The sequence below is a fragment of the Xenopus laevis genome, chromosome 4L (genome assembly GCF_017654675.1).
Source record: "Xenopus laevis strain J_2021 chromosome 4L, Xenopus_laevis_v10.1, whole genome shotgun sequence".
Classification (NCBI taxonomy): domain Eukaryota; kingdom Metazoa; phylum Chordata; class Amphibia; order Anura; family Pipidae; genus Xenopus; species Xenopus laevis.
In genome coordinates, this window is record NC_054377.1 from 95161894 (window position 1) to 95188042 (window position 26149).

General features: G+C 36.9%; 1 protein-coding gene across 6 annotated transcripts in view; it reads left to right on the top strand.

Moving 5' to 3' along the window:
* dab2ip.L (DAB2 interacting protein L homeolog) overlaps positions 1 to 26149 on the top strand; it is a 168716-nt gene that overhangs the window by 51100 nt on the left and 91467 nt on the right. Inside the window, exon 1 of one of the 6 annotated variants that reach the window (XM_041590501.1) lies at positions 9023 to 10344. The exons of 3 other annotated variants lie outside the window; for them this stretch is intronic. In XM_041590501.1, the coding sequence (XP_041446435.1) occupies positions 9756 to 10344 (589 nt within the window). In that variant the 5' untranslated portion in view covers positions 9023 to 9755. Of the gene's footprint in view, positions 1 to 9022; positions 10345 to 26149 lie in introns of those variants that run through there. 2 more of the 6 variants (XM_041590500.1, XM_041590499.1) reach the window with 2 other exon arrangements.

The window sequence follows — 26149 nt, forward strand, 5'->3', positions numbered from 1 at the left end:
AATTTTTTTGACACACAACAAATTGTACAACAAATTTTTGACATGCAACAAATTTTTTTCCACTCATTACACAGTCTATGGCCATCATTTTGTCACGGCAAAACTACTGAATCTCCATGTCAGTAAAAAGTTTTTTTTTCAGCTGGTCTTCATTTTTTTTTTAAGTAAACCACTTTCAAGCTGAATACCAGGAGACCCACTTCTGCATTGGTAAGTATTTTCTTTACAGCAGAATGTTTTTAAATATCCAGATTATTTAAAAAATAGTTTTTACTGACATGGGCTGTTCAAAATGAAACAACTATCCCCTTTAAATCTGTGCAATTGTATGTTTGTGTGTACTGTAAAACTATTCCAAGTTCAAAATAGGTCACTTGACGGAACATAGAGACAGTAACCTGCAGACAATAACAAGAGTTCTCTTACGCTTCTAAATACCTTCATTCAGTCTTTTGTCTGCTTAGGAAACTGTTGCAACTTTTGATTCTATTATGGCCACCAGGCGGCACAAATTTGCTGGTTTATGTATTTATCTGTACCGGTATGGGACCTGTTATACACAATGCTCGGGACCTGGAGTTTTCTGGATAACTGATCTTCCCGTAATTTGGAGCTTCATACTTTAACTCTGCTAGAAAATAATGTAAACATTAAATACACCCAATAGGCTGGTTTTGCCTCAAATAAGGATTAATTATATCTTAGTTTGGATCAAGTACAAGATACTGTTTTATTTTTTTTTTAAATTTGGATTATTTGGATAAAATTCAGTCTATGGGAGATGGCCTTTCCGTAATTCGCAGGTTTCTGGATAACCGATTCCATACCTGTACCATCAGGTCTGGACTGAGAATTAAAATAGGCCCTGGCATTTCAGGTACACAGAGGCCCAATCAGCCCGCATAGAGGCCCAAACAGCCCACCAGCCCACTAAGTACTGACTTTCCATGGGACCTTATACAGTAGCAGCCCCTCTGGCATTTGCCAGAACCCACAGATTGCCAGTCCGGGCCTGTGTACCATAATAAAGGTACTATATGTCACCTTTCTATACATAAGAATAACGAGCAGATAAATAAGCTTTGGAATAATTTGTGTTTATATGTTTTACTGAAAATGGTCTAGGAAAATGGTGTGATGGCTCTGTAATGCTTTCTTTTGCTTGTTAGAGAAAAGATATATATTCTGATTTTGTTTTTTAATTGCACATATACTCCCATATACTCCAGAAAAGGTTGAAATACTAAACAATGTGCAGTGATTATAAGACTTTATTGTGTATATCATGGGAAAGCTGTCATTTTATGAGAAAAGTACAGATGAGCTGATGCACAGATTTAGTTCTGTAGGAGTACGATATGGAATGAGATCCTCATTAGACTCCAATGCTAATCTGGAGAAGCAGATACAATTGAACAGAGTCTGTACGGGTTCATTATCAAGTGACCTTTGCAGTGATACGTGTCAGGTATGTGTGTTTACAGTAGCTGGGGTGAGTTGCTCCTTGCCCACAGGAAACATGGCAGGGGAAGCAGATGTCCTGTAATGATTACAATAAAGGACCTGGATGTTTTTGTCATTCACAGCCCAATCCTATGTAAACAATTGATCTATTTTTAGAAGGAGCCTTCTCTATTGGAGTAGATCTACTGTCATACTGCTTTATCTACATCCCTGTCTTATATAAAGGGAACATATCCTTGACATCAGTAAACATGGTCTGGGAAGCAGGAAGGAAAAGTGGCCATGTAAGAGCAATATATTTGTTCCTGACGTGCAGGGTTCTACATAATAATGCATATTTCCAGCCGAGTTTTACTCGTACAGCACAAATCCTCTCTCATTTAACAGGATTGTCTTGGTTCTATTGCTTTAAAAGTTTTTGCCCTGCTTTACTGTATGGCCGGTTATATTTCTAGAGCCTGTTCTAATATGATATGTGTCCTTGATGAAATTGAACAGTCATTTAAAAGGATTCCACTGTAAGGCCTAAACTCTGCATCAAATGAATAATTATGATGTAAGGGCCAGCTCCTGACATAAGCAATAATATTGCAGAATAAAAGGAAAGGATACATGGAATCCTTACTTGGATAGACAGAGGTTGCCAACTCCAATTTGAGCCAGTTGGCTGCCTGTTTTTCCATGTTGCCTTGTTTTAGCCTGTTTAGGTTGGCTGTGTTTGAGCCGTATAGCCCTGCAGTTGTAACTTGCCCAACCAATAACTTAATCACTGGTCACTGTATGATCTCATTTGATTGCAGTTGGCTTACTAAAGAGAGAATTGAATTGTCCCATGCCTTCCACTGACACTTATGGGAGGTCTTTACCTATCCAGAAAGGGATTTCTTCCCATTTTCTATTTGTTTAAATGGCCCATTTCATTCTTGTTTTATTACTGGGAAGATGAAAGGGGATCAATAGTAGAGAGAGAACACATAGGGGAAGGGGGGAAGGTTAGTTAAATGGGGAAAGGGGATCAAGAGTGGAGAGAGAACAAGTAGGGGGAGGTTATTTAAATGAAAATGACACACTGGATAATACTTGTTATCCAAGCAATATGTCACCAGATAAGATGTGGCCATACTGTATGCTGCAAAACAGGTCTTCATCTTTGTGGAAAGCAAAAACTTACGGGTAAGCAATGTTCTACTTCTACAGCAGGGGTGTGCGTATAGAAGCTGGGTTTCATTTGGAGGGGTTGAAATTGATGGATTTTGTCTTTTTTCAACCCAATTCAACTATGTAACTATGTACAGCCAGGGAATAGTTTGAGTACACGGTTAAAATAAAATGGAAATGATTGATTATTATTTTGCATAGTTCTCCTGTAAGTGTTGTCTTATCATGAAGACTTCAGTCCACAATCTGACTAACCTCTCTGGAATGATCTAGATGGAAGAGATCATGAAATTGGCCGATTGCACGATTCTTAAAGGAATCCTGTCATCGGAAAACATGTTTTTTTCAAAACGTATCAGTTAATAGTGCTAATCCAGCAGAATTCTGCACTGAAATCCATTTCTCAAAAGAGCAAACAGTTTTTTTTTATATTCAATTTTGAAATCTGAATGGGGCTAGACATTTTGTCAATTTCCCAGCTGCCCCCAGTCAGCTGACTTTTGCCTGCGCTTTAGGAGAGAAATGCTTTCTTGCAGGCTGCTGTTTTTCCTTCTCAATGTGACTGAATGTGTCTCAGTGGGACATGGGTTTTTACTATTGAATGCTGTTCTTAGATCTACCAGGCAGCTTTTATCTTGTGTTAGGGAGCTGCTATCTGGTTACCTTCCCATTGTTCTTTTATTTGGCTGCTGAGGGGAAAAAGGGAAGGGGTGATATCACTCTAACTTGCAGTACAGCAGTAAAGAGTGATTGAAGTTTATCAGAGCACAAGTCACATGACTTGGGGCAGCTGGGAAATTGACAATATGTCTAGCCCCATGTCAGATTTCAAAATTGAATATAAAAAAATCTGTTTGCTCTTTTGAGAAATGGATTTCAGTGCAGAATTGTGCTCGAGCAGCACTATTAACTCATTAATTTTGAAAAAAAAATGTTTTTCCTATAACAGTATCCCTTTAAGGTGGCCATAGACGTTACAATTACGATCGTTCGTTTCAATACACGCATGTAGAGCTGAATCGTCAGATATACAGGTAGAAACAATGGAATTCTACCTGTATTTGACGATTCAGCACTAACAATGGCCGATGTTTGAGGTCAGTAGGTCATCAGTCACTGTGGCAACTTGAATGAGACAAAGGTTCAGACTAGAACTTGTTTTACTTTTGTTAAATTGGCTTGGTTGTGGTCAGATTTATTGCGGTTGGAAACTGGGTTTCTTACAAAATACATTGTAATACACTGTGGCTCTGTAGCAGGAAGTAAAACTAGATTTGGCCACTAGACTTCTCTCCCATCAGCATGTAGCTTCTCTTTTTGAATTCCACTGAGAAAAGCTGTGTGGTGTCTGAGTTCCTCTTCGTTACTTTTCGAGGTAATAATGCAAGGCTGTAAAGAAAATTCTCTGTAAAACAGAAACACTCTCTCTGAAAAGAGACTGGTTAATAACTTTGTAACACAGCTTGATGTTAAATTCCATCTCTTTTTTTAATACATAAGAAATGCATGTTTCCCTTGCTTTGTGATGTGTAAATGTGCAAATAGGGTTCACTAACCCCATCTAAAAAACAAATGCTCTGTAAGGCTGATTGTATTGTTATTGCTATTTTTCATTACTAATCTTTCTGTTCAAACCCTCTCCTATTTATATTCTAGGGTATTTTTCAAATCAATGCAAGGTTACTAGGGTAATTTTCCCCCTAGCAACCAGGTTGCTGAAATTGCAAACTAAAGAGCTGCTGAATAAAAGGCTAAATAACTCAAAAACCTCAAATAATAAATGAAACCAATTGCAAATTGTTTCAGAATATCACTCTACATCATTCTAAAGGTTCATTTAAAGGTGAACACCCCCTTTAACAGCTGACATTATGAGGTGATGTGTAATAATATTAAAGGAGTTTTCCACCTCCCAAACACCTTTTTTCAATTCAGATTGTTACCCTGAAACAAATATTTTTTTCAATTACTTTCCATGATTTATCATTTACTGGTTTTTTTTTTTTTTTACAAAATTTATGTTTAAGTTGAATGTTCCTGTGTCTGGTGTTTCAGTCTGGCAGCTCAGTAATTCAGGTGCAACATTTCTCAGCAGCATCTCTGGAGTATTCACAATTATTGTATCAATTCTAACAGCTGTCTGTAATGAAACCCAGAGATTCTGCTCAGCAGGGACAAAGATAAGGAATGTATCAACTAAATGTATCAATTTAGAACAGATTACAGGCTCGGCGACCCCACCCTCCCAGAGCTGCTTTAGCGCTCTTACACACGGGCATTTTTTCTGTGATCCCGTGTTGCGCTTTCTTTCGTTCAGCTGCAGTTGAGCGCAAGAGTAGACGCTCCATTATTGTGAAGGGGCCTGTACTCACAGACTAGTTTGTTTTATTAATTAATGTTTTATATTATGATGTTGATAGCAACATTCGTAGACAATTCATAATTGGGTTCTTTGTTTTTGTGCTTTTTTTAAACTGTTTACCTTTCAGCAATTCTGCCTTACAGCATACCTGGTTTATGAGGACAATGACCCTGGCAATTAGAAAACAGATATAAATCCAAAAGTTACAATTTCTTTTAATCAGCTATTTTTTAGGCCATCACCTATGGTGCTATGAAATATAACAGGCAGAAGAGTTTGTAGTGCAAGCTTGACAGAACAAAACATTAAAAAAAGCATGGAACAAAGAATAATAAACCAAATGTCATGAACAAAATTTGTCACCGTTTTCACCACAAAAAAATGCCCTTACATTCCAATGAGTGGAAAAAAAATTGTTGCGTGGCAAAAAAAAAAAATTGTTGCCCACTGACTTCCATGCATATGGCAAATGTTTTGCACTGCCTGCAAACGTTTGGAATGGGGGCAGGGCAGCCAAAAGCCTGAAAACCAATAATTATGAAATTTACGGCAGAATGCCTATTGAGATAGAAACTCCTGCTCCTAGCACCCCTTAATGCTCTGCACAAAATAAACTTCAATTGCAACTGGAGATTGCTGATTGGAAAAGAGTTGTTCAACATGTTAAAAGGGCTACCAGATGTGGCAATCATTTGGAACAATATACTAAGCTTCTACTTAACTGGTATCTGACCCCACATCAGTTAGCAAATATATACCCCACCACCTTTCTGTTGTAGACAATGTGGAGCTGTTGATACTTTAATACATATATTCTGGGACTGCCCCAAAATTACACCACTGTGTGTTGAGAAACTCATTACAACAAAGCTGAATATTTCAATAGTGCTCACGCCATATATATTCCCAACAAACCTTGAACGCGGAGAAGAATTTATACTACACCACATGATGTTTGCGGCAAGGACTTTCAAAGCTAGAATGTGGAAGGCAATTACAGCACCAACAATACAAGTAATTAAAGATGCACAATACAGCATGACAATGGAGGAAATAATGGATTGTGATATTAAACGGGCAACCCAAAACACAGCTATATGGAGAATATGGAGACGCACACAAATACTTGACTTGTGCAGACAAACAATATCTACTCAAGGGACAACGGTCTTGGCAACCTGATCTGATTGTACCATGTTAAAAATTTTTTTGAGTAATAGGATCTTGGTTAAAGTGAAGGAAGTGCCTTTTCACCTTTTTCTCTACCCCTGTACCCGGATTCTTATCCTTACTAACAACCCTCCCTTCCCCAACGGTGTACTTAGTAATGCGTAAAGAAATGTATATGATGCATGAAAGTATACTGTATACCCAATTTGCTTTTCTTTTTCTGAAAATCAATAAAGAATATTTGGAAATTAATGCTCTGCACTTCTTCCCCAGTACATCATAATGACCACTAATAACGTGTTAAATGTTAGCAAATAATGACTACCATCACTTATCTGCACTGTTAATCTGGAGAAGATGGTGCGATGTCTGTAAAGAGATGTCTGGAAATCTTCTGCACTGTTGCGAAAAAGTTAAAAATGAAGGGGGGGGGGGTGTTACTTCCCATTCTAATGTTTTCAAAATTCTCTGTGCACAGAGCTCTGTGTTGCGTGCTCTGTCTTTAAAACTTGTGTGTACAAGGACGGTTTAGAGGTACCAGTTGCTATAGAAGAAATTTGCATTAGAGGAGAAGGAAATGAACAATCAACAGGGGGTGTGAAATAGTCAGGCATCCCTCTTGGATTCTAGTCTCTTAACTCCTGCTCCGAGGCTGCACTTTTTTTTTTTTTAACAATGCACCAGGGATACTTTACCTTAAGTCCACCATTTTGTCTGTGTCCCAGTCATCCATGGTGCTAACTTCGCAGAGAACAGAACTTTTCCGCTAATTTCTGTACTATGTATGTGCATTGCACCTATTGTGCTGGGGATGCCTAAGTCATGAAAAAATGCAGTGCGGCACTCACAAGTAAAGTAACCTGCCTCTAGTAATTATACCTTTCCTTTTCCTTTAAAAGGAGACTGGGTTGACCCACCCTAGTGTTTTGGTTATGATTCTTTAGTAACATAGATCATAAGGCACTCTTATGCCTTCTCTCCTAACATATGTGTTACCCAATTAAAGGACTTTTGCATTATGGCATGCTTGATTCTCAATTCAGAAATTGGAATCAAATGGTGGAGTCTAATTATTCTGCTGTAGTAAAATTTTAAAGCATACGAAAATAGTGCAAAAATTACTATTTCTGCTTAACCCCCATCTGCTTCAGTCTCCAGTATACTATATTTACCTATTTCTGCCCAGAGAAGCCAATCCTCCTGAAACTGTCATTTTTTGTAAGCCCATCCCATATTTTGCCAAAACCTGATTAGTCACTGCTATTACTTGCTAGCTACAGTGGGAATAATTGATCAGAGGATCAGAATAAGAGGCAGCTGTTAGTATAGTCAAATGCTAATGAGAGACAGAATCACTGTGATTTGACACAATTTGGATACCTTTTTGTCTTTTGAAATTGGTCCCAAACAGGCTGTGGTTTCATAAGTGTGCTGCAAAGCCATCTACAAAGATAGTGGGCTTAAACATGGCCTTCTTACTCCCATATTTATATGTGAGGTGAGTCTGATAGCCCTGGTGCACTGTTACTAATTACATGCCAATTGGTTATATGAGCATAACCACAACAATTTATAAAATTAAAATGATGTCTTGTAGGGGCTACATTTCCTGTTCAACAAATGTAGAGGGACAGTTTTAGCTCTATAATTAAGACAAGAAGCACAAAAGTGGGAGTGACGGGTTTATTTAAATAACTGTGAGGAGAAGACTTTTTGGGTCCTTTCGGACCTATTGCCAACGAAACATTTACGAACTTTGAAGTTTTATTGTACAGAAACATCCAATATAATTGCCCATTATTTCAGTATTTATTCAGCATGCATTCACGTAGGGTTCAATAAAAACACTTGCAGAGTTGTGTGTGTATATGTATATGTATATATATATATATATATATATATATATATATATATATATATATATATATATATATATATATATATATATATATATATATATATATATGTATATGTGTGTGTATGTGTTCACACTTCTGTGTGTTACATCATCCAAATGAAAGAATTGTTTAAACTGAAAGTTGTGTATGTACTGAACAGATTCAGTGCCCAGGGTGGTGTTACTTAATCCAATATTTGATATTCATCATTGTAAATAATATCAGCAACAACTATACGTTTGCTTCACTTACATCTGCTTCCTGTGGAGAACAATCTTTCATATTATCTCCTTCCCACACTCTTATGCTGTTTGTTCTTGTGTTGTAGACCTTCATGCAAGTGGAAAGAGATCCTTGGTTTAAAACTGTAAGCAGTCGCCATAGTTATGATTTAGTAGTTTGTCGTCCCTCCTTGCACTGATGTGGCAGAAGTATTAAATTATTCCATTGATTTCTATAGTATCTTCTTTGTGAGAGTTGAGCAAAAAGGTAAATATCCTGCAGCACCCTTTATCTCAGTCCAACAGATAATCCGTGCCACTATTTGAATAGTTGAATACTTATTAAAACAGCATATATCAGTGTTTGATTTCTTTTGAGATTCTTTCTACAATGTTACAAGCATTATTTTTACTTTCAGTCCTTTTAAAACACAAATACAAGTATGGAACCTATTATCCAGAATGCTTGGGACCTGGGGTTTTCCAGATAAGGGATCTTCTGAATTTTGCATCTCCATACCACGTCTACTAAAAAATAATTAGAACATTAAGTAGGCCTGCTTTGCCTCCAAAAAGGATTAATTATATCTAAGTTGGGTCAAAGTACTAGTTATGTTTAATTACCGTATTATAGAGAAAAAGGAAATAGTTTTTAAAAATTAGAATTATTTGATTAAAATTAGTCTATGGAAGACAGCCATCTGGTAATTCTGAGATTTCTGGATAACAGGTTTCCAGATAACGGATCCCATACCGATATTATTAAAACCGTCATTTGAGTGTGAGATAAAAAATAATAATTAAAACAAAGTACATAATGCATTGTAAACTAGTTTGTAGCTTGCAAAACTAACTGACAATAATCTGGGTTCCCATAGCAAAAAAAAAAACATGCTCATATTTTCAGTGTCGTCTGGTGACAGACAATTGCTGTCAGGTTGTGTGGCTATTGCTAATATAAAGGACAGTGTCTGTACTCCAAGCAGAAAACATGTAGCTTCCATATACACAGTCTCAGACCTAATATATTTATAATTAATTGCAAAATCTTTAAGTTGTGTCTAACATATTCACTGAAGGGTGTAACCTACCCACTACAGTTTCTGTTATTATTTTATTTTTATTCAAAAGGATGGTTTTTTAACGTGTGCTCTTTTGCTAGTCCATGCGTTTGACGTCACAGATTTCACATAATGCAGAACTGAATAAGGTTTTGCATGACTGTCAGTGCTTCTGCAATTTGCTTTGTACTCATTTCCTGCAGACCTTTAGCAAAAAAAAATCTTTGTGCAGGAAGTCATAGTTTTTAAAGAGCTTGATCTTTCAGCAGTGAAAGCAAACAGTCTGATGCAGAACGCTAGTCCAAGAGTTGTAAGATCAATGGTGGCCTAGAAATGTGGCACGTTGGCATCACTGATTGATGAAGCAAGGAATTTGGGACTACATATTAATTTTTAAGAAGGTTATTGCATTTCAGAAGAAATGAATCTATTTAGAAGAGAAAGGGCATCACATCCGGTCCTATATGGAAGGTCGTTGTCTCTACCAGCTACATGCAGTAGCAGAGATACAACCGATGCTCCCAGTAGCTATAAGTGGTACTCGAGGTCCACGAGAAAGACATTTGGGCAGTCTTCTCTCCGCACTACTTTTAAAGAAAATGGACAGAGCCAGTCTATGTCCAGATTTCACAGTGGCAGAAATACTAAGGAACAGCCACAGGGATTTTTATCTGTTCATCAGAACTACAGACCATCTGCCACGTTAAATGATGTTATTCGCTTGAATCAAGAGAACATTAATTTTCATGGATCCAAGTCAGAATTGAGAACTGGAGCTAGTAATAAAAAATTAAAGAAGGTTACCTTTGATTGGTCCAGATCAGAGCCAGAGGGTCTAGTATCATGGAGAAGCCATAGCCTTCATTCTGGATTACAGCGTACTCGTTCCTTGGAGCAAGAACACCATAGAGCTTCGAACCGTGGGTTTTTTTCTGCCTTTTCAAAAGGACTGTCTAGAATATTAAGCTCATCTAGCAAAGACATTCGAGAAATGGCTAAAGAAGACAAAGGTAGGATAGATATTTGTTTATATGTAGGAGAGTTTATATTTGCATAACAGAAGGAAATCACATGTCAAAACAAACTGTGATAAAATACGTAGGCAATAACAAAAGACTCCAGCACTCTTCTGGGTAGAAATGGTAAAAACTGTGTGTTTAGATAGCATGGTACAGCATTTCCTTCCACTTCGTAATCTGTCATCAAGGCAAGATAAAAGTCTTGGGAGATGATGTATGCATGTATGTGTATTACCATGAGTGTGCATGTGGAGAAGGCAGTAGATAAGTCTGTGTAAATATATAAATATATATATATATATAGATATATAGATATATAGATATATAGATATATATATATATATATATATATATATATATATATATATATATATATATATATATATATATATAAATAAAGCAAAAAAACTGGTAGATTTATTTCAACGTTTCGGCTTACAAACTCAAGCCGTCATCAGGAAGGGGTGATAACGCCTTGAGTTTGTAAGCTGAAACGTTGAAATAAATCTACCAGCTTTTTTTCACTTATCAAGACCTGTTATCCAGAATACTTGGGAACTGGGGGTTTCTGGATAACAGAGCTTTCTGTAATTTGGACATCTATCTATCATATATATGTATACATACATATATATAAATATATATATATATATACATACAATTCAATGTGAGACACCTGCACTCTATCCTCTGTAGTTCCTTGCCGGGTGCTCGGTCAAAAGGATATGTAACAATTGAAGATGGACCAGCACTCCGTTTTCTTTATCAAAAGTGTTTATTCAATACACTGTGCATCCAACGTTTCGGCCCGCATTGGTAAAGGCTTGATAAAGGCCCCAATGCGGGCCGAAACGTTGGATGCACAGTGTATTGAATAAACACTTTTGATAAAGAAAACGGAGTGCTGGTCCATCTTCAATTGTTATATATACATACATATATATAAATATATATATATATATATATATATATATATATATATATATATATATATATATATATATTTATATATATGTATGTATACATATATATGATAGATAGATAGATAGATAGATGTCCAAATTACAGAAAGCTCTGTTATCCAGAAACCCCCAGTTCCCAAGTATTCTGGATAACAGGTCTTGATAAGTGAAAAAAAGCTGGTAGATTTATTTCAACGTTTCAGCTTACAAACTCAAGGCGTTATCACCCCTTCCTGATGACGGCTTGACTATATATATGTAAGTCCAAGCGTTGCCAGCACTCTCGATAAAGTTGCTTGAATTTGCCTGGGTGCAGTGCCAATAAATTATCCATAACTACTACAAGAAGGTCCGCACTCTCAGGACTTATAAAAATCATAATAAGTGAGAAATTTTGAGGAAGGCTAGGGACCTAGCCGAAAAGGTTAGTCATTTATAATAAATATTATGATTTTTATAAGTCCTGAGAGTGTGGACCTTCTTGTAGTAGTTACACATATATATATATATCCTTGAGAAAGGTCCTAACAGGGACCGAAACGTTGGACATTGATGCAACAGAAATAAAATAATTTTTTTTATATATGGGAGTGCTGGTTCCTTTGAACATTTTGATATATATCGGATAGGTGCACTCAGAAAACAATGGAAATGCCTAGGTGCTGGAACATATATCAATAGAGTAAAGAAATCCGCACCGCACGTTTCGGCTCTTCCTGATGACAGCTCGAGTCTAAGCCAAAACGTTGAATAAACCCATTTTTTTTTCATCACAAAAGACCTATGAGTGTGGATTTCTTCAAAAAGATAAAGTGTTTATTTCATCAACGTTTCGGCCCTTGATAAAGGCCCCAATGTGGGCCGAAACGTTGGATACACGAGTGATATGAAAATAAAATGAATTTGAACACTTGAAAATCTGAGAGAAAGGTCCCCAGGACCGAAACATTGGATAACAGGGCTGTGTTACCAATAAAACACTTTATTCACTTCTACAATGAGTTTGCTGATCCATTACTACTGTGTGTGTGTGTGTATATATATATATATATATATATATATATATATATATATATATATATATATATATATATATATATATATATATACATACACACATACATACACTAAAGGGTTTTTTACTCTTTGAAACAGCAATTGTTTGCCTTAAAGACATACTGACCCTCTTAGGCATATGAATGCACTGTTCTCTACTTTGTAAGTGCTTTTGTCAATAAAACACTCCTTGACCTAATTGTTCCAGATATTTGCCTGCAGATCCTGTGCAGCTAGAATCATTCCTTTACTGGTGTAGCTGTCAGCGTTTGAATGGTATCCCACAAGCCCTACCTTAAAACTACCTTAACTCTTTCCAAGATTGTTGTTCGGTCTGTCACCTGGTTGGGATATTTATCATGTATGTTAATCATCGACTACCTCTATCTGTGGGAATAGTGTTACTGCGTGAGTTTTCACTACAGATACTTGAATTTGCTTTCTATTAAGTAGAATAAAGTATGATATTGGAAATAATTATATATTTCAGCTAAGATTGGTACAAAAAAATGCTATGTGTTTGAATTAAGAACAATCACATATTTGCAATGCTTTCTTTATACAAACCTTCTGATATTTACATTTTGGAGCAGTTGTACACTTGTAAGCTAGACTTCAAATCCAGGAAACAAATTAAGCAAGTATATTGGTTTATTGCAACTGTATTTATATGCCAGCGTGGGAGTGGGAAGCCTTAAAATAGCATTTGAGTGCAACAACTGGCAGCTGTGTTCATTTCTGCTTCCATTGGCCAAATGGTTTGAGGTTATTTGTTATTTAACCGTGCTTCTGCTTTTTCTCAGTATGCCTAGCTGAAAATTGCAGCATGTTGCTAGCAACTTTTGCAGGGTACCATATACCCCATTCATTCTTTTGCAGTCATGCAGTTTGTCAGTATACTACCTTTTTTGCAGACCTGAAAATTCATCATCTACTGCCATGTCAAGCAAATGTAAAGGATACAGTTAGGAAGAACTGAAGTGGAGAAATCGGAAAGCAGGAATTAGTTTATAATCCTTCTAATAAACCATTCTTATTCTGTAAGGAAGTAAGTTGGTTTATTTGACCTATGGGAAGGTTAGATAATGATGGAGTGGTACCTGGGTAAAATGAGGATGTGGTGGAAAGAGAATGAGGAATTTTCGCTGATATAGTTTAGCCGAAGGACTTTCTTTCTGACAGTGGTGTAACTAGATGTTATTGAGTCCCACAGCAAATTAATTTAAGGAGCCCCAACATATCCAGAAGTTGTTCTGTTTTACCATTATATGTTGAAATTGCTCTTTAATTAGGGTCTCATGGGGCCCCTATACCTCATGGGCCTTCCTGCAGCTGCAGGGTCTGCTTCCTCTGTAGTTATACCCTTGCTTTCTTATTTGGTTTTGATGTGATGTGAAAATTTGGATAAAATTGCACCCCTATGCAACAGGAAGCCATGCCATAGCTTTGAGAAAAAGAATGTCTGCTCAAGTAAAGTGGGAGATACAAGCATATGATTTCAGTGCTGGAGATCTTATGAAGCTGTACTTTTAGGATCTTTGTATTCAGTGCTGACTGCATTTAACTGCATCTATTTGTTGGTGACAAGTGGGTGTGATCACACAAAAGGTGATGTGCTGAAAAAAAATGCAGAATTAAAATAGCAGCAAACAAATATGTGTAACAATAAGGAGCTATATATAATTGGTTGAATTATGTAGCATAACAAGCCAAACTGGTTTTATTTTCTAAAACAGGCACATGGGGGTCCTTTAAACAGCTGTACTGTAGCAAGCCAGGATAAAGGCATAAATGCAGCATTTTTAACCATTTTTGATACTAAATTGAATATTATATGTGTACAGATTTCTCTGAGCTCTGTGTTTATGGATAACTGTGAGGTCTTGTGTGGTTTTGCAGTGTATGCTTTTGCTAATGATACAAATTATGCAGTGTGGGCATGTATGCATAAATATACACATAGTGGTGGGCACAAATGGAAAATGAGTAGTTGTCAGAATTGAAAGGATCCAGACAATATTCAAGGTTCCAGGGGTTAGAAAAGTAAACACAAATGCTATTGGTCATAAATATAAGATCTTTCTTAAGATTTAAAGGGGAGCTGAGGGATATAACTTACACCAAGACTGCTGTTAATGTTTACAAAAGTCTGTTTCACTTTTTTCTTATAGTTTTTGCATTATAAGTGCATTAATGATGTACTTAATCTAATGTTTTTCTTCTGCAAATAGTAGCAGATTATGTCTGGAAAAGTATGGTTAGGTAAGTCAATAAATATATACAGAAAAACTGTTTTTAAAGTAGATTTATTTAAAACATAGAAATTGAGGGATTCTTTTTTTTGTAGAGATTACATTATTAAAAAAAAAAAAAAAAGACTTTACATAACTTTGCTTTGGAATTGTGCCTTAGTAAAAACACATTTTAAAGAACATTAGCATTTCATATTTCTGTAAAAGTATTCACGGATTTTAGAAATCCTGATATTTTGTTCTGTGATATTTTTTTCAAAGCATTGATATTTCTTTCAAAGCATTCATGTTTTTTCAAAGCATTGATATTTTTTTTAATGCATATTGAGCTTGATAACGGGCTGCATGGCCTGAAACATTGCAGTAATGCCCTAAGTACTGAATAAAGACTTTTTAAGTGAAAATATTTAGTGGTGCTGTTCAAACGTGAAGAATTGTCGGGTAACTCTTTGAGAACGATGCTTTTTCAAGTAAGGTGCTATTTAAATATTTACCTTTTATTTTCCTTTAGTTAGGGGCAATGGGCACAGAATTCCTATCCCTCCTTTTAATGTCTAGCACTAGACCTAATGACTGTGTGTTGGTGATCCAAATAGGGACAAATAATTAATGGATTCAGGATTTATCATTGTGGCATATGATCTAAAAAAAAAATGTATGTAATGAACATATCTACCTTTTATACCGGTAGCTGTTATTGACTATTATTGCCTTTATCTCCCAGCTGGGCAGGTGTTGGGAGTTGTAGCACACATCAGCAGGAGAACATTAGGTTTGCCTACCCCTCCCTTATTGTAATCTTGCGAAACCAGACCCATCTTGAGACATTGCTTGTACTCATCTCTACATGTTTTGTACTGCAGTGTTGCAAGGTGTGTTTGGTGAACAGTGAATACAGTGGTGCTTTATAAAAATTATTTCAGTAAACAAGCCTGTAAGTGGGAAAGTTTTCATTTATTTGTTCTAGGATTCCGTTTACGTCCTGAGATCATATGTAATGAGCCTGACATTCCTAAATCAATATGCCAACTTTCCATCTGACGAAATGTTTTATATAGACAGCAAAAACCTGATCTGTGCAGTTCTTGTCCAAACAACATATACATTTACTTCCACGGTTTCCCCTATCACTATGCCCCAGTGATTGCAATGCTTCTCATTTGCTTAACACTCTCATTGATACTGGCAAAAGCTGACAGGTGGAATGCCCTTCATTAACAGCTTCATTTTGTGCAACAAGGCCTAAGAACAGACACTTTGTTGTTTCTACCTCTTTTGGGTTTTCTGAACAGATTTTATTGAATGCTTGAGTACATACATCAAGCATTGTGACAGAAAAAAGTAGTTAGGATTTCTCTGAGGGTAGATGGTGAGCAGAGATGGGCCAAAAAAAAAAGTATTAAATCTGTAGTTTAGCCTTCCTACTGGCGTACCAGACATGGTTGAGGTAGAAGAGTCAAACTAATAGAAATGCTGTTCAGTTTTGTTCAGATTTCATATGTTTATTGTGTTTATAAGTTCAAAGAATCAGTTTGCTTTCCTTCAGCTATGCCTAAATATATTTTTTACTCATTGTTAGATCACCCACAGGCATTCAAAACAGCAGTATATAAAGTGAAAAGAGTTTTGTGACATATAAAGGCACTAAGTGCTTTTAAAAATGGCACCCCGAGGTAAACAATGATTTTTGAAAAAAATAAACCCATTTCGATGAGTAATGTGGGACATCTCACAGCATTAAGTAACGTGCGTGCCATTAGATAATGTTTTACTGGTTATTCTGGTCACCTGTGTATTATGATTATTTGACACTGGTTTCCTATGTAGAACAGTGGCTCTTATCCTCAGACTGTATCTAGAATACCTACCATAAGGCAAGATAGAAATTCTGTTTTTCCAGAACGGAAATAGAAATACCAGTGATTAGTCCCATGCCAGCAGAAGACAATAAAGTTTCCAACTGTAAACCAAAATTTCCTTTTTGCTGCAAACTACACAGCCTTGCACAATGTTATGCACAATTTTAGGGTAGAGCAAAGTACATTGTGTTCAGTATCCCTTGTAATAGTATGAAACCAGTAAATATACATTCATACACAAACACACCGGAATTCCTTGATCATTTACCAAAAGCTCTATTCATAACTCCCAGTGGTCCTGATTTATGTGGGATATCCCTGAACTCCAAACAGGGTAACTGGGAAGTAGGTAGGATTTTGGGTTAAACATGCAGGTGTCTGGGCATGGTCAGGACAGTTTAGACATGGCCTAAGATGTCCATTTATAGTTACAGATCTCGGAAGGTATGTGATAGCCATTTAATTAGTTTTTTTCATTGATTTTTAAATATCAAGACTAGAATAATACCGATTTGTTACTAAAATGGCCTTACCACTTCCATCTACACCTAAACAATCTGAAAATGTTCTTAAACCATCTTGTATTTGCTCAATGGCAGAAGCATTAAAACTCTGCAAAACCATTAACTGTTGCTTTTTTGTATATTATGCCATGCTTTATGTATTTCTATATGTTTAGTCTAGATTTTTCACATTTTTACTACCACAGTAGACGTATTTGTCATATTACTGCTTTTTATACTGTTATTACATTATTTAAATGGTAGTATCCTGAATCTCCGCCACTGGATAAATAGCCTGAAGGCTTGCAATATGTTTCTCCATCAGTAAAAATATAGCTTGCATCAATAAAATTTTTTTTACTTTTGCAGTTCAGAAGTTCTGTTCTTCCTGATGGATCTGGTTTCAGATTGCATTTGTTCAAACAAACAGTCCTCTTCTTGTTTGTCGACTCCAGCTGTGCCTTAATGCAAGTGCCTTTATCATGCCACTCACTGATTTGCCATTTTCCAGTATATAATGGCTCAGTGCTATTATTATTATAACATATTTATTAAGCACCAACATATTCCACAGCGCTGTACAATTAATTGGTGTATACAATGACCATACAAATTTACATAAAAAAATAACTAATACCGGTAACTGATACAAGGGGTAAAGAGGGCCCTGTCCTATAGAGATCATTTACTAATCAATTTAATGAAACCAATAAGCATGATGCTAAGTAATAATACAGAAAGTATTTATATTATTGATTATATAAGCTCATCTGGTGTTTCTTTGGTTTTAATGTCATGTTGAATTCATTTAACTTCTGTTCCTTATACAGCAGCACAGCATTTATGCAACACTTTACAGAGGTTGTTCACCATTCATATCATTCCTTTCCTCAGTCAGGTCTACAATCGAATTCCCTGATTTATTCACACAACAGCATTAAGGCCAGTTTCATCATGAATCAATTAACCTGCCTGTATGTTTTTGAAGTGCAGCAGAAAACTGGATTTTACTTTCTGTCAATTGCTAGGAAATGCTTTTCATTAATAATTAACTATCTGGCAATGGCTGGTGGTTTATGTTCTAAAGCAGGGGTGTCCAACCTGCGGCCCAGGATGGATAAGAATACGGCCCATGATGGATATGAATGCGGCCCAGTTTGAAACGCTCAGTTCCTGAGTAAATGTCATAATATAATAATAAGTTTTTATAATATCCAGGTGTCCCATATTCCAGTGTACAGCTCCGTCTGGTTATCCAACTGGTATTGTCATTGTTTTATGTGTATTTTCTTTACTTTTACAAATCAAAAGTGTTTGTGTATTTCATGTGTGCCCCTAGACAATTTTTATTTTTCAAATGTGGCCCAGGGAAGCAAAAAGGCTGGACACCCCTGTTCTAAAGACTCCTACAAAGAGAGGAAATTTCAAGTGCTCCATATTAACTGCGTGCTTAGTTGCAGGTGTTGAAATATTGTCACTTCCTGTTTGGTCAGTTGATCTTAATAAGAACTGGTTGTATCTATCAGGGGTGTTCTATTACATGTCCTTTACCCAGTATGTGATGGAAAAGTCTCTAGGTCAATCTGCACATTAACATTTAAGGTCACTCTAATATTTTGGTTTGAAAGAGTGCTCAATGCTGCTGCAGTTGGAAAGTTTTCCTTGCGGTTGCATCTTTGTGCTCCTGTTCTGAAAGAGCTATCTGTCAGTGTAGCATTCAGTGCTGTATTTCAAAGCTAGACAGCTGGCATTCCACTAGTGAGAGAAAAATCTGAAATCTTTGGAGTTCACATAGTGTCGCTGAGACAGCATCACATTTCTTTCAGAAGCCTTTCTGTAACTAAAGGTAGAGTTTCACACTTGAGTCCAGTTAATCATTTAATATTACTATTATTCTTTTATTTACATTACACTATCACTGACATCAGCCCTTGCCTCAGTGGAGCTTACAGCCCCTGTCACGCACATATACAATGGGCAATTTTGTCAGAAGTCAATTAAACTTCCTGTATGTGTACCCAGAGGAAAGCCGCATAAGCATAGAACATACAAACTGCTTGCCAACAGAGCTGTGGCTAACATCAGTTATGGGACCCCATATGCTGCAAGTAAGAAGTGCGAGCCTCTGTGCCTGCATGCTGTCTGTACTACCCTTGCAAATAGTGCCCTGGTTGGGATCAAACCAAGGCAGAAGTGCTAGCCTCTGTGCCTCCATGCTGTCTGTACTACCCTTGCAAATAGTGCCATGGCTGGGATCAAACCAAGGCAGAAGTGCTAGCCTCTGTGCCTCCATGCTGTCTGTACTACCCTTGCAAATAGTGCCCTGGTTGGGATCAAACCAAGGCAGAAGTGCTAGCCTCTGTGCCTCCATGCTGTCTGTACTACCCTTGCAAATAGTGCCATGGCTGGGATCAAACCAAGGCAGAAGTGCTAGCCTCTGTGCTGTGTGTACCCCATGCTGTGTGTACCCCTTGCAAATAGTGCCGTGGCTGGGATCAAACCAAGGCAGAAGTGCTAGCCTCTGTGCCTCCATGCTGTCTGTACTACCCTTGCAAATAGTGCCCTGGCTGGGATCAAACCAAGGCAGAAGTGCTAGCCTCTGTGCCTCCATGCTGTCTGTACTACCCTTGCAAATAGTGCCCTGGCTGGGATCAAACCACGGCAGAAGTGCTAGCCTCTGTGCCTTTATGCTGTCTGTACTACTTTTGCAGATAATCCTCTGGCTGGGATCAAACCAAGGCAGCAGTGCCCCTTGACTTTTCCTGTAAAAGGTGGACATTTTGTCTTGTTTGCTTACTAGTAAATCTTGTAGCTGTAAATAAAGATTCACAGAATATCACCCTGATTTTGATATACCTAAATCACATTTAACCAGCCCTGATCATACAAGTACAAAACCTCCTATTGTCTGTATGTTGAAGATATAGTTGACATTACCTTGCACAGAGTGGGGGAAAAAAAATAATAAAATCATCATTGCATTAAACATTATATAATATTTCCTAATACCGGTATAGGATCCCTTATCCACAAACCCATTATCCAGAAAGCTCCAAATTTCAGGAAACTCATCTTCATTTTAAGCAAATAATTCTAATTTTTTCAAAATGATTTCCTTTTTATCTGTAAAAAAAACAAAAAAACCTACCTTGTGAATGAACATGAATCCATATTGGCAGTAAAAACGCTGTTGGGTTTATTTAATGTTAAGACTTAAGGTATGGTGACCCAAATTATGGAAAGATCCCTTTTACAAAAAAACCTTGGTCCCAAGCATTCCAGATAATAGATCCTATACCTGCATATGCAATGTGAAAGTGAATAGCATATTCAGCTTCAGAAATGATCACTAAATTGCAGAAAACATAGTATGAGCTTTATGCTTATTTTCCAGCAGAATACTTGGTGCGTGCTTTACAAAAGATGTGTCCATTGCAAAATACACTATCTTTATCTACATATTTAAGTGAAGGTCGATTAAACTATATTGTGTTATCTTCTGTTGTCCAGTATTTCCATAACATAAAAAACACTGGGTAAAATAAGGTCAGCGGTGTATGAATGCAGTAGTTCACCTTCATGTATATGTATTTATTTTAAAAATAAGCTTTGTCTGACATCAAGCTGCTAGTCTTGAATGAACCAAACCTACATTTGCTCTGTTATCCTGTTTTTTACCATTTGTTAAGTAGTTTTGAGAGCTTTCAGATTGACAGGACTGTGCTGGAGGCTGTGTGGAAGCTGAGATAGCTCCTTCCTTAACAAGGAGGTTAAATTTAGCATTGCCTCTAGTATGCATTCTCCGAATGACAGGCAGCTCCTCTTGAGGGTTCTGCCAGTCTTTTCTATGTTATTATTGGAATAAATCTGAGAAAACAGAGGTGTAAAGTACTTGTGGGTTTTACTTAGTGGGAACTAATCAAAACATTTAGAATTTGAACACAGAAATTCATAGATATATTTAAAAGTGGTCCAAATGATCTTAATTATTTGTTATTGCATTGTAGTTTATGAGTGCTGGTATTTGCCCTGTAATTTTTGGGTTGCACCTGTTTTAATTTTAGGCCTATGTCACAGAAATTTCCTTGTTTTCCATAGTTCCTTGTTTTATTTCAGTTCATAAATAAGAAATCCTTTGTCTTTTCACAATGGTTGTTGTTGGGCATAAGGTGCGGTTACCACAGGTGTGTATATAGATGACAGGTTGTTATAACTTGATGCTAAAATTTATATCTAAGAGATACTGTCACACTTGGAATGAGTCCAAGAACCAGGAATATAAGGAAAATAATTTCTACATAAGGTAAACAATGAGATAAACTAGGAGTGAATTTTTTTTAGGATGACTCATGAAGCAGAAGTTGTTAGGTAAGAACGGGTTATTTTAGATCTAATATTTGTAGCTATGGAGACAAATCATGAATTGGAGGTTGTTTTTCAGTGATGTCGGTTTAGTGCTATAAACAAAAGGCCTCTTATGCAGTTCTAAATATGGGAGATGAACTGTCGTCAAACACACACACCCACATTTCTTTCTTATGTCCCACTGACATGAAGCGGGCTTTGCTCCTTTCTCTTTCCTGGTCTATTGGCAGACATAGGCAGCTGTTTGTTAGTCTGAGCTCAGATCTAGTAGGTTGAGATAAAGGGTCCTTTGTTAACTTTTATTAGCCATTATTTCTCTGATTGGTTCATGGGAATGAGTTGCCATGCATTTTTTGTGCTGTTCTTTATTTTCATTCTTTCAATGGACAGTCTATCAAGCCTCACCAGGCATAAACAGACCATATAATCACATGCTTAACATTTTGTTATCATATTCAGGTTTAAATGCAGGCTTGAAAATACTTTATACTTTACTAGACTTTCTTATCTCTCACACTTAATATTACCAGACCTATTCATCAGTGGCTGAAGCACCTGTTTGACACAGAATACTCGTATGCACAAATGCTTAGTTAAGTGCCACAAGCTCAATTACTCTTCGGCAAGATGCGAATTATCTAAAGTGTGTTCATCCGTGCTTTTTAGCAAATGGCACAATGTGGTTTTGCTGGTGATGTTTTCAGTCCTTTTTTTTTTTTTTTTTTTATTAAATAACACATTTTCAGCCAATTTTAATTGCAAATTAAATGAAGGTTTTGACTGTAGAACAAATAATATCTTGAAGCCATTGAAGCCAGTGGGTTCCATTCAAGCAGGGTTCTTAAATCACAGTGTTTCGACCCACATCCCATTATTTTTGCAAGGGTTTCTTTATGTGATCTATTTGAAAAGAACACTATACTAGGATGGGAGGAACTTGCTATGTTTTTACACCAGGTACAAAGGGAGGTGGAAATTTAATGAGCAACATATTCTCCGTTTGTGCTACTGTAGAGCACTTCTTTCTAAAATCTTTTTATTTGGCTTATGTACATGGGTACAGCAGCATAACATACGACACTGGCTGCTTTTGATGCTCGTGACATGATGTGCAATCAGGGCCTGGGCAATTCACCTTACACCACCCCAGAGATATATGGGGCAGATATTTATCAAAGAGTGAAGTTAGAGATCATCACAGTCCACTGGAGTGAAATTCCACCACTCATTCATTCATTTCTATAGGATTTTGAAAGTTCATCCTTTGATAAATATGCCTTTAAAATGTTATAGAAATTAATGAATATATATATATATATATATATATATATATATATATATATACACACCTCCAAAAAGATTCCAAAAATAACGTCAGCATACATACTAACTTTGTCGTGTATTTGTTATACTTAACTTAACACTTAAGTGTTAAGATGTAAAGAAGGCAGTCAACCAAAAGACAACTGTAATCTGTTTGATGCATAATAAATTAGGGCAATTAACTAAATGGCCCCTTGAAAAGCCAAATTTAATGGCTGACTGTACAATTGCCACTCAAGATTAATCTCTGAGCCCGTGGACCCAGCAAGAGATTTTCACTATGCTAGCTCTTTTATGTGCCTGATGTTGCATATTGCCAGTTTTAGATTTGCTTTGTAACAAATTTACTTAAGTGAATGCGCAAGTGAGTAATTTAGGCCTTAAAGATTGTTTTCTTCTGAGCTGACACAACTACATACAGTAGAACCCCCATTTTACATTTTTCAGGGGACCAGGAAAAAATTATGTAAAATCCGGGAAAATGTAAAATTAGGGAAATGTGTTAAAGGGATATTGTCATGGGAAAAAAATCTTTTTCAAAATGAATCTGTTAATAGTGCTGCTCCAGCAGAATTCTGCACTGAAATCCATTTCTCAAAAGAGCAAACAGATTTTTTTGTATTCAGTTTTGAAATCTGACATGGGGCTAGACATTTTGTCAATTTCCCAGCTGCCCCAAGTCATGTGACTTGTTCTCTGATAAACTTCAATCACTCTTTACTGCTGTACTGCAAGTTGGAGTGATATCACCCCTCCCCCCCCCACCAGTCAAACAAAAGAACAGTGGGAAGGTAACCAGATAATAGCTCCCTAACAAATATAGTAAATCAATAGTAAAAACCCATGTCCCACTGAGACACATTCAGTTACATTGAGAAGGAAAAACAGCAGCCTGCCAGAAAGCATTTCTCTTCTAAAGTGCAGGCACAAATCACATGACCAGGGGCAGCTGGGAAATTGACAATATGTCTAGCCCCATGTCAGATTTCCAAATTGAATATAAAAAAATCTGTTTGCTCTTTTGAGAAATGGATTTCAGTGCAGAATTCTGCTGGAGTAGCACTATTAACTGATGTATTTTGAAAAAAAAACATGTTTTCCGATGACAGGATCCCTTTAAAGTAACTTTTTCTTCAAGTACTGAAAGGATATAAGCACAGGAGTCTGTTTTACTTTGCGATACCATATTTACTGTGTTAATAACAAGGGTTAAACATTAATGTTACACTATGGGGGGTATGTGCAAGACTCTCTGTCAGTCAGCTAAAGAAATAAGTGATTGGTGCAGGACTGTATAAGAGGCTGACTCATTGGCATTAACCATTTACAGGCAGAACCATGGCAAAATAAACATTTTGACTAGTATTTTAAACCTCTTTATTTCAAAAATAACAACATTCATAGAGGAAAAAAGCAGTTTTTGGGAATATAAGGGCAAAAGTTTGATGTAAAATCCGGGAAAACATTACTTAAAATCAGGGAAATGTTCCCATTGAAATGCATTATAAATTGATGGGACCACAAATAAAAAATGTAAAATGTGGGAAAACTTAAAACCAGGGGACTTAAAATCGAAGTTTCACTGTACACATTTTATTAGTTTACTCCTTAGAAGACTTAAGTAGTGCCACCAACAGCTGTGTCAGGAAATCACCCTGTATTCTACCAGGACTGGTTCACCTTTAAACTAACTGTTAGTGTCTTATAGAATGGCTAATTCTAAGCAACTTTTTAGTTGGTCCTCATTTTTTCTTTTGCATAGTTTTTAAATTGTCACCTTCTTCTGTTACCAGTTTTCAAATGGGGGGGGGGGTGGCTCACTGACAAATTTATAGTACATTCTAGTACTAATATTTCTAATCAGAGTCTCCTATTCATATTCCAGTCTATTATTCATATCAATGTATGGTTGCTAGGATAATTTGGACCCTAGCAACCAGATTTCTGATCTAGAACGCTAAATAACTCAAAAACCACAAATAATAAAAAATTAAAAGCAATTGCAAATTGCTTCAGAATATCACTCCCTACATCATAGTAAAAGTTAATTTAAAGCTGAACAACCTCTTTAAGCAGGATATTTTCAGCCAGCCTACAAAGTCTTCTTTGTAGCCTGCCTTCTTTCTGCCAACCTATAAATTCTCCCTCATAGCTTGCCTTCTTTCAACCAGCCTACCAGATCTTCCTCATAGCCCACCTTCTTTCTGGAAGTCCACCAAGTGTTCCTCATAGCCTGCCTCCTTTCTGCCAGCCTACCGGGTCTTCCTCATAGCTTTCCTCCTTCTGTGAGATTTGACGCTAGCTGCATGTGACAAGTAACCTAGCAGCTTTCCTTGCTTATTGACTTCCCTGCTGCTTAGCGTTTTCAACAGTAGAAACATTGTGATCTACCAGCAGATCTTGAGCTGTGACCCAGCAGCAGCCCATAAACAACTATAGCCATTAGATCACCCCTGGGTGCTTTCTACTGTTGTCCAACTGTTCCAGAATTCGATTTTCTCCTTGTGTCCTCTGGGCCACTCTGTGTATGAATCAAATGCTGTAACTGTTCCTGGCCTAAATGTCATTTACTCTGAGCTCAGCAAAGTCTTGTAATTTTGCACTTGACTTGAGTGAATACATTAGTCCAACCCTGGGTGAGAGATCCTATGCCTTATGTGCCACTGCCCATATTCTTTTTTATAGTTACCCATTCATTGAATAGCACAGTCAGTTAATTATAGTGCTGCCAATACTGGAAAATGCCTGAATTTTTTGGTTTATTCAGTGTCTTCTTTGTCCCCCATATAATGTGTTTGCAGCCTGTGTGGATTCCTGGAGCATGGGACAAGCATTGTGTTGAGTAACGTAAGCAGCTTGTTAGCATGAAATCATCTGGCTGTTATGTGCCGTGAGAATAAATAATGTCAGACTGGCCTAACACTCCTTTATTCCTGCAACCACCAAATTGCTTTCAGCCACCAAATCAAACAGCTGTAGTAGGCAAACAATGAGAGTGTTAAAATATGCAGTGAGATTTCTCTGCATGTATATTTATTCGTGCTGATCCTCCCAGCAGTCAGTTTAACTTGGATGGAGGCAACGTTGGGAGGTGACAGAGATTTCTGTGTGGGTGTTCCACGAGGGAATACTTTGCCATGCTTTATACAGCTCCTAAGCAGATAATTGCAGTTTACGTTTGGCAAATAATTGTGTTCCGTATAAGCAAGCACACACTAGGGCCGATGTAGGCGGATCTCCTCTTGCTTTGTTCCCCTTTAAGCCTGTCCTGAGAGTGTTCTGCCTGCAGTGGAGAATACAAAGCATGATCCTAGCCATGGCTGCTTGCAACTTCATTATTTTCAGCTTGACAATATGAAGTTTCAGCACTGACCTTTGCTTTTGGATTAGGGCCATTTTGTTTTACCCAGCTATTCATGAGAATAACCCAAGAGCTAAACAGATTGTAATTCTAGTCCTTTATATCTATATTCCCA